This window comes from Phalacrocorax carbo, chromosome 17 (genome assembly GCF_963921805.1).
Source record: "Phalacrocorax carbo chromosome 17, bPhaCar2.1, whole genome shotgun sequence".
Taxonomy (NCBI): domain Eukaryota; kingdom Metazoa; phylum Chordata; class Aves; order Suliformes; family Phalacrocoracidae; genus Phalacrocorax; species Phalacrocorax carbo.
The window spans coordinates 2,415,058-2,430,569 of NC_087529.1; the positions used below are offsets into that span (position 1 = coordinate 2,415,058).

A 15,512-nucleotide genomic window follows, 5' to 3' on the forward strand; every position below is an offset into this window, starting at 1 on the left:
CTGTGATTGCCCACAGGGAGGTATATTATGGGATGATATATCCCGCTGTGTTTCCAAAGGAGTTATCATACTTAACCGTGTACAAAAGCCCTTGTTCTAAGAAGGCTTTGGTCGGGCAACTGTGTGTTTCGTAAAAGGTACTTTAATATCTTAGAAGGACCAACTTCCTCACTAGCGCTCTGTGAACACGCTCTTGAGTCTCACAGTTTAAAACACTGCAAGAACTGGGTCCACATTGCCAGAGCAGTCTAGTGACAGACTCACTACATAATGGGCTGTAAAGCTGATGGCAGAGCCCACTGGTACCTACAGCTTTCTGTGGTTAACTTCCAGTACACAGCACTACCCTGTCATTCAGCCCGTCCCTGGTGCGCACATCCCGCGTTGTTTGGGGCACGCAGTACTTCCGTCTTCAGAGCAGATCCCCACCCTGTTCTTGCAGAAACGATGGTGTGATGGTACGATGCTCTTCAAGAGAAAGGTGGACAGAAACAACAAGTCTGAATAGAATTTTGAACCTATCTTGGAAAAAAGTTATCTTACTGCTCTTGCTAAACGGGTATTTGTAGCTGGGCTTAAGAAATGTAACATTCACCAGGTGAATTTCAGGAAGCAGTATTTCCAGACAGTAAAAATAAATAGCTCCTGATAACAAGGGTAACTCCACAAACCCAGAGGTAGATTTTACACATTAATCAGAAGGGTGCTCAGACTAGTAAGCTCTGCTTCACGGAAGATTTCTTTTTAAAATTGCAGGTCCAGCACACTCAGACAGACAGGATTCTCCAGCTGAAGCTAGCCAGGAGTTTGAAGTGCCATGGTCAGGTGACTGCTCATGTCAGCTCTTTTCATCTGCTTTAGAAACTATAGCTTGGATAGATGTATTTAAAAGCTTCTGTAAATGTATCTTGTGTCTTTTTTAAAAGTTTATATCATTACAAGGTATATGTTATCTTTCTTCAGGTGACCTTCTGACTTCTGACCTAAGTTGCAGGTATAGCAGCTATGGAGAGAGAATTCCAGAGGACTGGAAGTGTGAGAACACTAGATTTCCAGGTATTTGATCGCAAAGTTGTGTGTTCATTTGGGCACATAGTGGCTGGCAGCGTCTGCAGACATGCCAGTACTGCTGTGAGCTGAAAGTTTTGGCAAGAATACAGACACCAATTCCTGAAGCTGACTTTGAGATGAGCAGTGCAGCCTGTCTCAGAAGGCCACTTGCTGTGTAACAGTCATTTCAGCTCACCTGTATTCAGTGATTGACCTGCCTATACGATAGCATCCATGCTAGGCTGGAGCATAACTTTTAAGAGGTACTATTAGAAAAGTATAAGCAGATTAAGGCCCTTCATCAGCATGGAGTGAGTCCGTATTCAGCCATAATTTCACTGGACAGGAAGCGCAGGATTCAGGACTGCGCTGATATCCGCCGTGTAGCTGGCTTTTGGGCAGCACTTGGCTTCTTGCGACACACTGTGCTTTCTGCCTTTCAGACTTACATCCCATCATGGCAGAGATTCAGAACCGCTGGGCTTCTTGTACTAGGAGTGCCTTTGATGAAAGCTGCCTCAACCTGCCACAGTTTGTACAGCTCATGGAGACATTTGTTGGTGAAGACATTTCTCTGCCTACGGTGAAGAGGCTTATTGCATTTATCAGAGAAGAATACAAACAGACAGAGGAGGAAAAAATGGAACAACTAGAGAAAGTAAATATTGATAAGTTTTGCTGATCCCATGTGCAAACAAAAAACAAGCAAACGCCTACAGACACTGACAGAGTCAACTTTAATCTCATGCTGGCAGAGCTATTCACTTGCAGCCTTGCATTCTCCATTTCTTCAGAAGACCTTTTACCCCTTTGTTTTCATGAGGATCCTCCCTCCCTAGCCCTTAGCTCTAGAAGTGATGACAGACTCATCCTGTAAGAGGTTGTCTGTCTGTTCTAGAGCCGGACTCAGTGAGGCAGCAGGTTGATAGTCAATTGTGAAAGAGCTCAAAACATTCCTTTCTGCTTATTCACCTTTATAATAGCCAAGAACCTGATCTCTGACCTACTGCACTGGCATGTACGTATGAGGTTGTGGATGTTTTGGGGACGATTTTAAAACAAGTGTGTGTGGTTTTGCTCTGTGCCTGGCCGTATGTGAATGTGCACACGCTTCTTTGTGTTTAAGTTACAAGGTGCTCTTGTGTGTGTTGAAAAAATATATTCCCCTTGTGCACTATCCTCATGCACATCCTCAGGGTGCCCCAGATCGCCTCGGAGAACAGATGTATTTTGTGGTGGGTCTGTCCATAGTAGCCTCTCTAGCTGCATTTTCCTCAGACCTCTTTCTAGCTTCCCTCTGTGCTGCTGACCTAATTTGGATGAGATATTGGATCTGACGGCCCGACTGTCCTCACACTGAACACAACACACGCTGCCAGTACTTTGGCCTTTGAGAGAATTCCACTCCTGCCATTTATCACTGTATGCTGTGCAAAGGCTGGGCTTAAAGGACAAATTGTACGTGCATTTGCTTGGAGCCCACACACTTCAGGGCAGCACCAGCAAAATAATAATGTCCGGAAATACAAACTGTGGAATCCTTGGTGTTACTAACAAGGCTGGGGTTAGTTTTTGGTAGGAGGACATCTGTATTCTGGGAAACTGGCACTAACCTGAGTTGATCTCACCTTAGATCCAGCACACGCTTCATTTGTTCACTGGGAAATAACCCTCTGCAGTGCCGATTCTCCTTGCTAAAGCTGAACCCTCGGCAGTGCTTAGTGTTTCCAAATATCTCCCAGGTTTAACAATTTGTCTCCAAGTCTGAGCTGTGTATGTACAGATTTGGCCTGCCCATAGCAATGATGTGATCAGTGCCACTGCCGTTTCCGTACTTGTGTAGACACTGACCATCTGTGTCCAGGAATTATCAAAGAGCAGCTGTTCCTCTGTTATAGGTTCACCACATCTCTCGCTTGGCCCAACGCAAACTGCTTCTGGAGGCACTTTTTGAAAAGTGGGACAAAAATGCATCTGGGTTTCTGGACCTGGAAGAAGTGGATGCTGTTCTGAGCACATTCAAGGAAGGGATGGAAAAAGAGGCCTTGAGGAAGGGTAAGGAGACAGCTCTGCTCTGAGAGAACGATGTCAACACGGTAGGCCTTGAACCGCTCACCGACGGCGCTAATGAAGTTGCTGGCAAGAACCAGTCATCGCTGGTTTTTGTAAGCAGTCATAAGCGTACAAGGGAGGATGTATAACATGAAAAGGAACAGTTATGCAGACCTGCTTGTTAATGCATAGGTCCAGTCCCACCTCCTGTGCGAGACTCCCCTGCGACGGATTCCCAGTCAGGGAGGTAGCCCGATGCTTCTGTCACGTTGAGATGTGCTGAAAAATTATTTCAGCTATAATATGCAACGTGTCCTTGTGATAGGGCAGTGAAAAACACATGTAAAGCCTGAGGATGTTCTGCACTTTTAGTCCAGCCTGTCTGGGTTACCCAGCTATTTTTAACAGATGCATTTTGCTGTGCTATCTGCAGGAATGCACCTCATCGCAGAGAACACCAGCTTTCCTTATGGGTCTCAGACAGCCTTCAGTAATCCACACTGGGGCACAGCTCTCATGAATTGGATAGCAACTTTGAGTCTCACTTCTCTCTTCATTCATTTCTCCAAATAAACTTAGCAAATTTGGTCCTTGACAGAACAGGCTTGGGTCAGACAGAAGCGCTTCACCTGGACCTGCCTGGCAGCCTCATACACATTAACATGCGGGCATTAGGTGCTCTGAAATACTGTATTAGCAATTAAGAACACGTCTGCATGTGTGCTTTGGTGGAGAGGACTGGATTATTCATCTCCACGCTCATCTTCCTGTTGCTTGTTCTGCCTCACATTACTAAAAATGGCTCATTTTGGCAACAACCAAAATCTCTTTGTCCTTTAGCTCACTGGAGGCAGCTGGTGGGGTGGGGAGCGCACCGGCCTGCTACCATTAATTGTCCCCAGGCTGCATGGCCATAGAAGAAACTGGCAGTTCACAGCTCTCTTGTATTCAAAGCATGCCAGAACACACTACAGAAATATGAAAGGACATAGTCTCTTCCATGAAGGGCTCATAAACTAAAGGACAAATAAATAGAACAATAGCATAGCAAAATCAATACCTCCTACAAGCAACACAGAACTATTTCTAGCAGCTTCAACTTCAAATCTCAAAGATATTGTGGAACAAGCAGGTTTGGGGAAAGGGTTCACAGACATTGCACTTCTCCCAGGTGAAAACAGAGGGTGAAAAGTGGGGAGAATTATTTGGTTTTCCTTGTAAGTGTAACATTACAGATAAAATAGGGAAAACAACTCATTACGCTGTAGCTCAGTAATGAAGGAACTGATCATGCCATGTTCAATCTCATGTGTATCTCTTTCTTCATCTTCTTCTTAAAAGAGAGGAAAGTGGAGCTGAAAATCCATTTTTATACCATCAAAAAATTCTCCATCCTGATTCTGTCGGAAAATCAGAAATTAAATTTAAAAATATTGAACGTTGTTTAGTCAGTGGGCAGGATAAGCCAGCATTAACAGTCAGCTCCACCAGTGAGTACTTGCTGCTTCTACAGCTAACATCAGTGATAAAACGCCCCTGACTTCTGGGGGGGAAGGAGGCGGCGCTCAGCTCCCATAAACATCGGTGTCTCGGGTGCACTGGGAGGCAATCGGGGCAGCTCCCTGCCTGGTCCTGTGCATCATTAATCAAAGCATTTTCTATTGCACGGTTCCTTATAGCCCATTGTATGTATTGACCACGAAATGCTCCCTGCTTAACAGCAGTCACTCTTCTACCCGTATATCTTTGCTTGCTTTGTTTGCCAGTAGGAAGCAGCTTGGCGGAGGGCGCTCTCTCCTTTTCTTTACTTCTTCGGGTCCAACAGGATTCGAAATCAGGAGGCAGGAAAAAGATGATGAAAGCGTTAGTCACGGCAGCGCTCAGGGGAGGCACAGCCAGGAGCATGATCAGGCAGGCACAGCTTGGGCAGAGCCCCCGTGAATCCCGGCTTTGCAGAGCCGGGAAGCCGCCTGCGGCTTGGAAAGCCTGTGCAAGAGCACCCCCGTGAGCCCAGAGCCGTGGTGCGGGAGCCGCAGCAGCGGGTCCGGCACGGGCTGCTACAGCGGCTGAACTACCCTGTTAGACTGGCGGCGATTTAGGCGGTATCTGAATAGAAACCGGTGAGATAAATTCACATTTTCATGCTCAGTCTGTTAGGATTACAAGTCTAAAATGAGTCCCATTTGTCTTCAGGATCTCTGGGCAAAATTGGAAGTTAATGAACTAGAGTGAGTGGATACAGGAAAGCGATCCTTGGGAATCACGCATTGACACTTGTGGCGTTCCTTGTTCCTCCTTCCTTCAAGCAAAAGGAAACTCTTATTTGCCCGTATTTGGGCCAGCTCGGCTGCGACCTCTGGGACGTGACAAAGGGGGCTGGGGCACAGCTCCGCTCCCCGGCCTTGGGCAAGATGGGAGGGAGCAGCCCCCGTGCAGTGATCTTTGCTCCTTCACTCCCCTGAGAGCTAACAGGCAGCACTTCACTCTTTTAGATGTTTTTAATATTAATTTATTCTTCTAAACCCTGTATTTTTTACAAAAGCTCTCTTGCTCCACATCTACACCCCTTGGTGCCGTACAAGTGATTCCAGAGCGCTTTTGCCCTGATCTCTGTACAACTTCAGTAGAGTTTTCGTTTTCTTTGCTCTTCATTTATGAGATTTAGCACAATACAAATGTTATTTCAATAATTCGTCAAAGGCATCTAAAGAAGGATAATTTAAGAATGATAGTTACTCTGGAAAGCCTCAAAATTAAAATATAATGTCTGCAGTATGGTACGTAATGGAAAATCCAGGACTATGAGTGATCTGTGAAATCATCTGTAGACGCTGACCTTCACATTCTTAATGGGCTTGATGAACAGTTTTGCTGTAAGGTTTCAGCTACTATGACAGTATGCGGAACGCCCACCTGCAGCCCAGTCCCACCAGCCCCTCGAGTGTCCGTAAGATTTGGTTCTGACATGAAGATACCTCTGAGTGTTGATAACTCCAAGCAGCCTTCCTGTTTTCCATTGACCTTTATTGTTTAGGTACGTTGCAGAGGTACAAAAGGGGCACAGGAGCAATGCCTTGCAGGTTTCATTCCCAGTAGGTAAGACAGCAGGCATCTAGAGGAAAAGGTGCATCCAGTGTGGAAGCTGGAGGGTACCTGTCATGATGCCAGCTTACATTTAGGAGATAGCTTGAAGAAACCCAGGCTGAAGGACTGGAGTACTTCACCCAAAGCCAGTTTAGGGCTTGATTTGTATTTTGCACAAGAAAAGCAGAACATTTTATTCAACTAGACTGTCCCTGTCTTCTTTTCTGTTTCTTCTACTAGCAAAGAAACACCTTTGCTCCCGTTACCCACAGCTCAGCAGAGTGGGGAAGCTATCCCCAAAGGCATTCCAGACTTTCCTTGAGTTAGTCGCTTCTGAGTTCACTGGTGATGAGGATGAAGCTATTGATAATTTGGTGGAATTTCTGACCACAAGCGTGGAACGAAGTCGCATGGAGTGCCTGCAAAGCTTAGCCAGGAGGAAATGGCTGTACAATATCCAGCAAGCAGCTGAGACCAGCGGAGCAAGCATGGAACCGGTTTATAAAGCAGTGTTTAAGGCCCTCTCCCAGGTACGCACCCCAGGGAGCACGGGAGTCATTTGTGTGGGGATTGTGACACTTACTTCGAACCCTGGTGCACTTGAGTGGAGCTCACAGGTAGCACGGGGAGCTGGGCTGAGGCTGGTTTCCTTGTGCTTTTCTGCACTTAGCTGATGAGAGCCAACAGCAATGCACAGAAAGGGCCACAGGTCAGATCTGCGACACCAGAATGCTCGCCCGTGCTCTGCCAATGCAGAATGCATCTCACGGGTACTTATCTCTCACTTTTTGAAGAGCTGACTTGCATCCAATCTGGAAATCCACAGTTATAGTTTTGGACCTTCTGAAATGAAACACACTGGAGTCAGTCTGGGACAAAGATGGTTAATGTGCAGTGGAGATAATAGTTTCGTTTTTAACTTGCAGCTGCAACTTTAGATGTTTGCCCTCACCATTAAAGCCCTCCTCAAAGCAAAAATTCTCTCGTGGTAGCTGGAATGTTCTTACAATATTGTCTAGATTTGCAATAGCAACTCTGGCACTTGTCTGATTGTTCCAAAGTAATCTCCTACTGGAGAAGAATCCATAGGAGTTTTGCTAAGGCACAGGTTATAATTAGGGATTACTTTTATGTGAACTTCTCCCCATTAGCAGCAGGACAAAAGAAATCCATTTTCCTTGCTAATCAAAACAGCAAGTGTTTTTGCTTGTAACGGAGCGTAGCAGTCAGACACGATCGCAGCGTAGACACGTCCATGTCATGCGGTTGGTGCATGACATACGACATCAGTGACCCAGAACAGCATCTCAGCAAAAAATGAGACAAGTGCTAAGTACATGAAATAAGTGTAATGGCCAACGGCTAATGTACATAATGTAATGGGAAACATTCGGTTGCTAGGATGCAGAAGCCCACGGGGATAACAAGAAGATCAGCGCTTATATTGCCCTTTTGGAAGAGAACCAGCTCTCACCGGAGCGGGGACAGATTCTCCTACACTACGTGGCATGTACCGCAGATGATGCTCCATATGTTCTAAACCAAATACTTTACAGAGACATGAAAGGAGTAAGGTAAGAAAAGCTGCAAATAACTGTTCCTTTTTCTCAAAAATATGTGGAATGTCGGAGTGCCAGGCAGTGGTTTGGGGTGCACTGGAAACCGAGGTTGACAGAGTAGTCCAGAGAAGAAATCCCCTCAGGGACCCTTGTGGAATGATTCATTATCATATACATGCCTTTATACTTTGCGTGGTCTACTTAGAACTGCTCTGTTAGGGACTTCGCTCCTTTCCTTGGGGAGATTAGCTCACAGCCTAATCAATCTCATCCTTTAGCAAAAGTCTTTTACCTTGGGCCTACATTTTCTTCTTTAAAAATTAATTCCCTTATACCAGTTCACATCCACAGGATATTTGTTGAGGACAATGCCTTTCCTTCCCTAGTGTTTACACTGTAAACAGCTTTCATGCCTCTTTACTTCTCATTTCCAAAAGCTAGACATATTTGTCTCTTTCTGTAAATATTCCTTCTTCGAACCTATTAAATGTAACTGCTGCTCACTTCTGTATTCCCTTTCATTACATTAATTAGTTGATGTTTTTAAAATGTCCTAAGGATGAAAAGTGCCTTATTTATTGCCACTGTCTTTGGGGTGCAAGTGGTAAACAAGGTATTTCTGGGTGTGGCCAGAATGAGGAGCTAACATCTTCCTTCTCTGATGCCCAAAAGCAGGGAGAGATCAAAACTGCAGTTATTTATTGCTTTGCTAGAGGTTTTCTGCTACTCTGAAAGAACCTCCTCATAAATTTATCTTTCAGCTTTGCAGCTGTTGAAGAGGGAAAGCCAATCCATGTTCCAAGAGTTCAGCTCCACGGAAATATCCACTTCTGGAACTACGACCGCCCAGTGGAGGAGAGAAGAGGTTCACTCCTGATACTGCCATTGCACGATGTGCGCTGGAAAGTCTTCGGCATTCTGGGCCTTGACACTCTTCGGGACCAGCGTGAGAAAACCATCTTTCTGACCCACGAGATCAGTTTCTATCAGGTGGGCACCATTGGAAAGCAGATGGTTAGACCACTCTTCAAAGAAGTGTGTATGGACCACATGAATTTTACATGTTCATTCTGAGTAAACGTAAGATGTACAACAAAGCACAGAACTGTGGGCCCCTTTCTACTCTATATGGTGAAAGTGGTGTGAGCCGAACACCTTAGCAATATCTTACTGATTAGCATCTTATCTGTAACTGATTATGAGGTATCACTTTACCAATAATTTCTTTAAGCTTCTCCTGACTAGTAAACTAATTGCACTTTTGTGCAAAGCCCACAGATAGTGGCTTTTGTTGCCTGAAGCTCTGAACCTCATGTTTGCGTTTGTTTCCATAAAGTGGCATGAAACCTTGCTTTTTTACATGGTGGACTAATTATAAGCAACAGCAGTCTGGATTTCTTTGGGATGCTCTTTAGAATCAGCCTCGCTGTGGATGCATCATCCGGGCAGCAGGGAGCGCAGCGAGCCAACATTACCAGTCAATTTGGCTGTCTTCACTAAACCCAGCTTTGTCTAGTTTAGGACTTGGCTGTGACCTGGGTACTCCAGAGCTTTAGAGCATTATTTGATCAAGGGACATTTCACAGTCACTATTCAGCTTTGCAAGTTGTGATTAAAGTAACCTGTTATGACCATTTTGGTTCATTTTGCTGCATGAAAGTTTCCCCAGATTTTTCCCAAAATCATACGGAATTGTCTGGCTCATTTGGGGATTCTGCTTTCACAGGGAGTTTCTCAGGCGTTCAGCAAAGCCTACCACCATGTCTGCAGACTGGAAAATATTCTACAGATGACTGTTACTGCTCTGGACTGGTTGTATCCCAGGACACCCAGCATCCACGCCATTGTTATGTACCTGGTGGAGCCTGGCAAAGACAAGGTACACAGATTACTGCAGTGAGAAGGCCTGCAAGAGTCGGGGCTGACAAGGCTGCTTTAGCAAGGAGCTGCCATTTCTAGTTGCCTGTCATTTCCACTGGTTTTGTCATAAAAACTGAAGCCTGTCTGAGATTCTTGTGCCTGCCTGTGGAACAGAAAGGCTACAAACGTAGAGAGAGAAGGCTCCCTCTGTAAAGGAGGCCACTCTTCATTTTTTTCGTCCTCCCATGTAAAACAATTCAAGAGCACTGCTACTATAGTCCCTTCTTCATGGGAAAAGGGAATATTCTCCTGCTTCAATGCTCACAGCTGCATAGCAACCAACAGAGCAGAAACCCCACACCTATCCATCCACCCATCCATAGGTTAGTCAACACCGCAAGTCCCCACTAAAGCTTTCTTGCCTGGGACCTCCACAAATGGAAATACTCTTCTGTGGAGATTCCGTGCCTGTCAAAATTATGATATTTTATAAGAAAAAGGAATGTCCTAGCTAATGTATTCGCTCTTCATTCTGAACTAATGTCAGCAGCCAAGACTAAATACAACTCAGGAAGTGGCTGCTCCCAAAGCTAGCTTGTAAAGGCAGCCCCGCTCCCCGCCGGTCATACTGCAGTTGCTGAGCAGGCACTTGGGCCCTGGGAAGCTTGTCACTTCATAAACAAGTGAGTTAAGAAGATGAAAAGTGTATGCAATATTTAGGACCGATCCTGTGTCATCACAAAGTCTCTATGACATCTGCTGTAGCTGCTTCCTCTGATAAGCACAGTTTATGTTGGCAGCTTTCTGTTGCCATTCCAGGCTCTGCTCTGTTCCCTTGTTAGCTGCCCGATAGCCAGGTCATTTGCTCCTCTCTGTGCTTTTCACGTGTCAAGGCACATTGACACAAACGTGACATGAGAAAGGGGACTGCAAGGGGATGAGAAAAAGAAGGGAAACCTCTTCTTGGCCTGTGGGTGTTCCTCAGTGTGGAGCCTAGGGATGGATTGAATTGTCTGGCTGAGGGAGGTCCAGGGCACATTCTTCATGCGTCTTGAGCAATACATTCTGGGAATAAAACCAAGCACTGCTGGGAGATGTCTTTAACCATCCCATTGCCCTCGAATGTAGATAGGAGTTCAAGAAAGAAACAATTCCCTCCCTCTCCGTGCTTCAAAATAGCTGTTCCTTTCCTGGATGCTGCTAAACCTCCTTTTTCTCTCTGGCAGACACGTGACTACGCTCTGCGCAAGGTGACTACTACAGATAATACAGGACAAAAAGAAATTCATAGCTCTCCTGTTCTTCTCCTCAGAAAAGAAAACCTCTTAAGGTAGGCTCCAGCACCTGCAATTGAAGTAGATACCTCTGGTCCTAGACTCTAGCCTGCATTGGGCATGATCCCCATTACATATAGCCCATGGTAATGCAACCCTGCATGAGCATCTGGCTGTAGCTCTCTCACTACCAAGGCTTCTGGTGCGTGTGCATGTGATAGTGTATCATGAAGGGCTGAGGAGTATTTTTTCTTTGAGTTTAGGCCTGCAAAAACTTAACTTCCAACTTAATGGTCATCAGCTGAGCTGCCAAGCAAGCTCTACGTCTGCTGCGAAAGGTTTGCAGGATTAGAGCCTACCCTGAAACATTTTGCTCTTTAGGATAATCAGTCTTTTCTCCCGGCCAATATTAGTCTCATTTCCTTCACTATCTGTTTCCTTCCACTGCCAAGATCCTCACACACTTGTCTTTTACACGTATCATCCTTGTTGTCAAAGCTGGTTGAACAGCCATTTGCTGTTCCAGCAGATCTTTTACTTTTTATAAAACTCTATAGAACAAATGTCAGTGTGGCTATAAAAAGGAAACTGTTCTTAAAGCAAGACTACAACCTAATTCAGGTTTGTTAAATTCTTAGGATTTTCAGCAATTGCCTTGGCTAAGCAATATTCTTCCACAATATTGTATTTGTATATGGCTTGAATGATACTTAAAGCTGTGCGTATTTCAGTCCAAGGAAATGAACAGTGATTCAGCAATGTAATACCTTTGTTTTAACAACAAGAGATGAATGGCATCTTACTAAAATATGCTAAATAAATTGCCAAGAGAAACCAGAATGGTAAAGTCTAGTACATTTTCCTCCCTTAACTCCCATTGCAGAGTTTACCTATTTAAGTGCGCAGACAGTTCAGAGGTCGCTCGCACTTGTGTCTGTGGAGAATACCACATTGCAGTACCCCTCCGTGACCTATCAGGACGAGCTCTTGGGATATTTGATATCAGCACCAGACACCACCAGAAATTACCACCTCATGAACACAAAGACCTGCAGAAAATGCTGAAGATGGCCCAAGCTGCCTGCTCTGAGATACTGAAGAGGTCTTTAGAGGAAACAGAACCTACCTACGTACTGGGTACTGTGCATACAGAGCCAAGCTAGGTTTTTTTAGAGTTGAAATTAGGAGTCTCAGTTAAACCATGTCTAAAGCACCATTCCTGTAAGTATAGAAAGGCAAATACAAACTTCTGCTACACGTAAACTACTCTTGAGCAAGACCAAGTGCTTAGCAGCGTAGGGGTAAACAGAATGTTTAGATTTTGACTCCGTTTCACAGGATGTTTTATGCCCAATTCCCACTGAAATATAAGGTGTGAAGCAAGGTGCTTTGTTGTATCAGGGATCTCCCATGCCCTCCTCAGAACTGTACCAACTAAGATCAAAAGAATTTGAATGTCACAGTTCCAGAATTACCTGCATGCCTGAACCCCTCATGGTCTCAGGACCTCTGCTCGCCCCTGAGGCAAGTTTCTTCTCCTTCTCAAGCACATACCCAACTTTAGAAGCTTCACAGGGTACTTGGGCTGTATACGAATCAATGAGTCAAGGAGACAAAGAGTTAGTCATAAAGAGGGCAGAGCCTTCCAGTCAATAACCCAAGTCTTGAGTAGCAGTTGTCTCTGAGAAACTTGTTAAAAGGTTTGCTTCAATTGCAGAGGCAGAACAAATGGCAAATTTGAGGCACGCAGGGGTTCTGTTCCATCGGTTCATGCTGCAGGACCTGCGTGAGTGCATCCAGAAACTCGATGCTGAGAGCTTTGCTGAAATAAAGAGCTATGTAGAACCACCAGCTCTGGTACATAACATAGTTAAGGCTGTGCTGTTGCTTCTCCATCCAGACTGGAAGGGCTCAAAGAAGACTGAGAACTGGAGTCAGTGTATACTGGTGAGACTTCAAAATATTGAGACTTTGTTTTCTGTTCTTCCTCCCCCGAGAAGATAGAGTGGAATTTGCCAAGTGTGAATTGGCAGTGAAATACTTCATTACCTACAGATTTCCTATACGCTTGACTTAGCCATCTTTAACTCTGTAATCCTCTCTTAAGTTTTGCACCACCACCTGACTCTTTTTGTTCTCTGCATTGCAGAAACTTGATGACAATTTGATTCAGGAGATTTATCACTTTGATCCAACTGCTGCATCTGTGCAAGTTCAAGCAGAGCTGCTGCTGGACTGCATCACTGGTAAATATCATAAACTAATTGTGAGATTACTAGACATGGCTCAGCAATGAAATAGCATCAGTGGCAACCTTCAGCTGAGTGCTTTTAAGGTCCTAACTTCAGAAATTAACTTTGATTCCACAATAGATTAAACAACAGATAAGGGGTCCTAAACATCTGCAGTCTCTTTTGGTCAATAGAAGTCAACCTGTTAAATTTAGAATCAAAATTCACTCCCTTAAGGAAAGGGGAGCAGATCATCTTTGAAACCTGCCAGAACAAGTGATCTCCCTGTAAACACCCAGATAAACACATTAAGAATGACAGTTCTTTTGGCAAGTAATATGTAAAAACATATTAAGAGTGATGGTCCTTTTGGCAAGTAATACGTAAAAACATATTAAGAATGACGGCTCTTTTGGCAAGTAAATCTACCTCAGACCTCCAAGCCCTGCCCGAGGGACTGACCCAGCTCCAAACAGCAACACAATTGTGGAAGGACAGCGTGAGCCCTCCTCTTTGTAAACACCATCTGCCAGGTACTTAATATACTCACTGGCCATATACAGGAGCGGGGTTTCAGTCTGTATTTCTCTCCTTTAATAAATGTGAGCTTTTTTGGTGCCAAAGCAGTCAAGAGGCTATTATTATCTGTAATATCTCTGCATGAGGAATGACTGTTGTTCTTGTTGAGATCTCTCCCTTGATGATCTAATGCCAGACTGAGAGGCCTGTTAAAAATCAAATGTGGACAAGACTCGTTAACTGAGCCGGGGATATTTATCAACAGTACACTGCCTACTGATGAGGAGTGAACACTTAATGCAGTCATCGTTCCTTTTCATGTGTTCTCCTCGTAGATATTAAACTAATTCACTGGAGAGAATGAAGGAGGCCTAGAGCATCCAGTTCTCCAGTTAGGGACGTAGATGTAACTAAAAGAACACAGCTTTGGCAAACTGCTGGTGTCTTACAAAAGGGTGGTTTCCTAGCATGGAACTTGCTCCAAGAGAGCAGTGACAGATCAGTTACAAGAAGGTGTAACTCACAGTTATAGGAATTCTTTTCAAATGAACATCAGTGTTTACACATGGTGTATGTTGGATAATGCCCACTTGTGCTCTAATACAGAACGGAGCACAAAACAACCTCCACTCTATCGACAGAGCAACCTTTAATGGTTGTTCTATGGTTGCTTTAATGGATTCTGTGGTGACCTGTAATAGCATTTATTAAAACAGCGTTGAAGGATATTACTCTTTAATCAAATCTGAGCTTGGAAAAAAAAGCACTTTTCACTTTACGTTTTTAATTATCAAATGTTTAGCATTAAGATATAGCAGAGCATGTTGTACAACAGGGGACCTACCACAATACACAAGAAATTATAACAAAAAGGCAGCACATTCACTGTGACAATAATGCTGTGTGCTTTTCCAAGCATCACCGTTTTCCAGGGTGGAACTACTGGACTCGGGGAAAGCTCCACCGAAGGGATGATATTCTCTGTTCGGTCTTGTAACAACACTGGTCACATAGTTTTGACCTGGCTTTTGGAGTTACCTCTGTCCTTTGTTTCAGGCGTTCCGAGAGCGGCGGAGTGGCAGCACGGCTCAGCTCCAGCCCAGTGCCTGTGCACCTGGGTGCTCACCTGCCTCTCCCTGGCAGAGATTGTGAGTAAACCCGCTCCACCCTTGGCCCCGCTCGGCGCCCAGCGCTAGTGTGCCTCCAATTAAACCCCCAATCCCTCATCTAACCTTCGCGATGCTGGTATTTGGCATCTTTTATTAAATTAACTGTTGTTTATTTTTTATGCATAGCCGCCAAGTATTTGTTGTTAAGATGGCAGGAAGTCTGTTAGGGATTATTAAGAAAATAGGAATACAAACATTGAAGGAAACAATTTTGCTAGTATAGCTACTGAATTTTAAAAGCTTCATTAAAGGTTGTTTTTCTTAATTAATTTTGATGGGTTTAAGAGAGAGGCAGGGACACGTTCATGACTACCAAGCTACAATGCTCATAAATGATACAGCAAAAAATTTCAAGATTCGGTCTTCTTAAATTAGTTTTTAGGAATAATTTTAAGTAAAGGTTGTTAATCAGCATTTTGTCAAGTTGTTCTAAACGTGTTGCTGAAAGGCCCTGCATTTTTAATATAGCAAAAAAAGCTTTCTTATTGGGATAAAGCTCGAGATTACAGCCCACAGCAAGATTTCATCTTTCCAATAACGTTTCTTTCGGCAGAATCACTTTTTTAATAAAATGTTGGGAAATTAAAACTCTTTTTTCTTTCTTTCATCGCTAACAAGCGACGTCTCCCGGCAGGAGATGCCTGGCGGGGGCAGGGCGGCTTCGTAGCCCACCCGCGGGGAGAGACACGCCTCAGGGGCCTTTCCCGCCAACGG

At 44.5% G+C, this 15,512-nt stretch overlaps 1 protein-coding gene across 2 annotated transcripts in view; it reads left to right on the forward strand.

Moving 5' to 3' along the window:
* EFCAB5 (EF-hand calcium binding domain 5) overlaps positions 1-14,787 on the forward strand; it is a 41,757-nt gene extending 26,970 nt beyond the window's left edge. The window contains exons 11-21 of one of the 2 annotated variants that reach the window (XM_064467885.1): positions 757-825; positions 964-1,056; positions 1,494-1,708; positions 2,949-3,105; positions 6,427-6,716; positions 7,588-7,760; positions 8,507-8,735; positions 9,472-9,624; positions 10,832-10,935; positions 13,029-13,125; positions 14,686-14,787. In XM_064467885.1, coding sequence (XP_064323955.1) covers positions 757-825; positions 964-1,056; positions 1,494-1,708; positions 2,949-3,105; positions 6,427-6,716; positions 7,588-7,760; positions 8,507-8,735; positions 9,472-9,624; positions 10,832-10,935; positions 13,029-13,047 — 1,502 coding nt within the window. In that variant the 3' untranslated portion in view covers positions 13,048-13,125; positions 14,686-14,787. Of the gene's footprint in view, positions 1-756; positions 826-963; positions 1,057-1,493; positions 1,709-2,948; positions 3,106-6,426; positions 6,717-7,587; positions 7,761-8,506; positions 8,736-9,471; positions 9,625-10,831; positions 10,936-12,596; positions 12,787-13,028; positions 13,126-14,685 lie in introns of those variants that run through there. The other variant, XM_064467884.1, reaches the window with a different exon arrangement.
* The last annotated feature ends 725 nt before the right edge of the window (positions 14,788-15,512 follow it).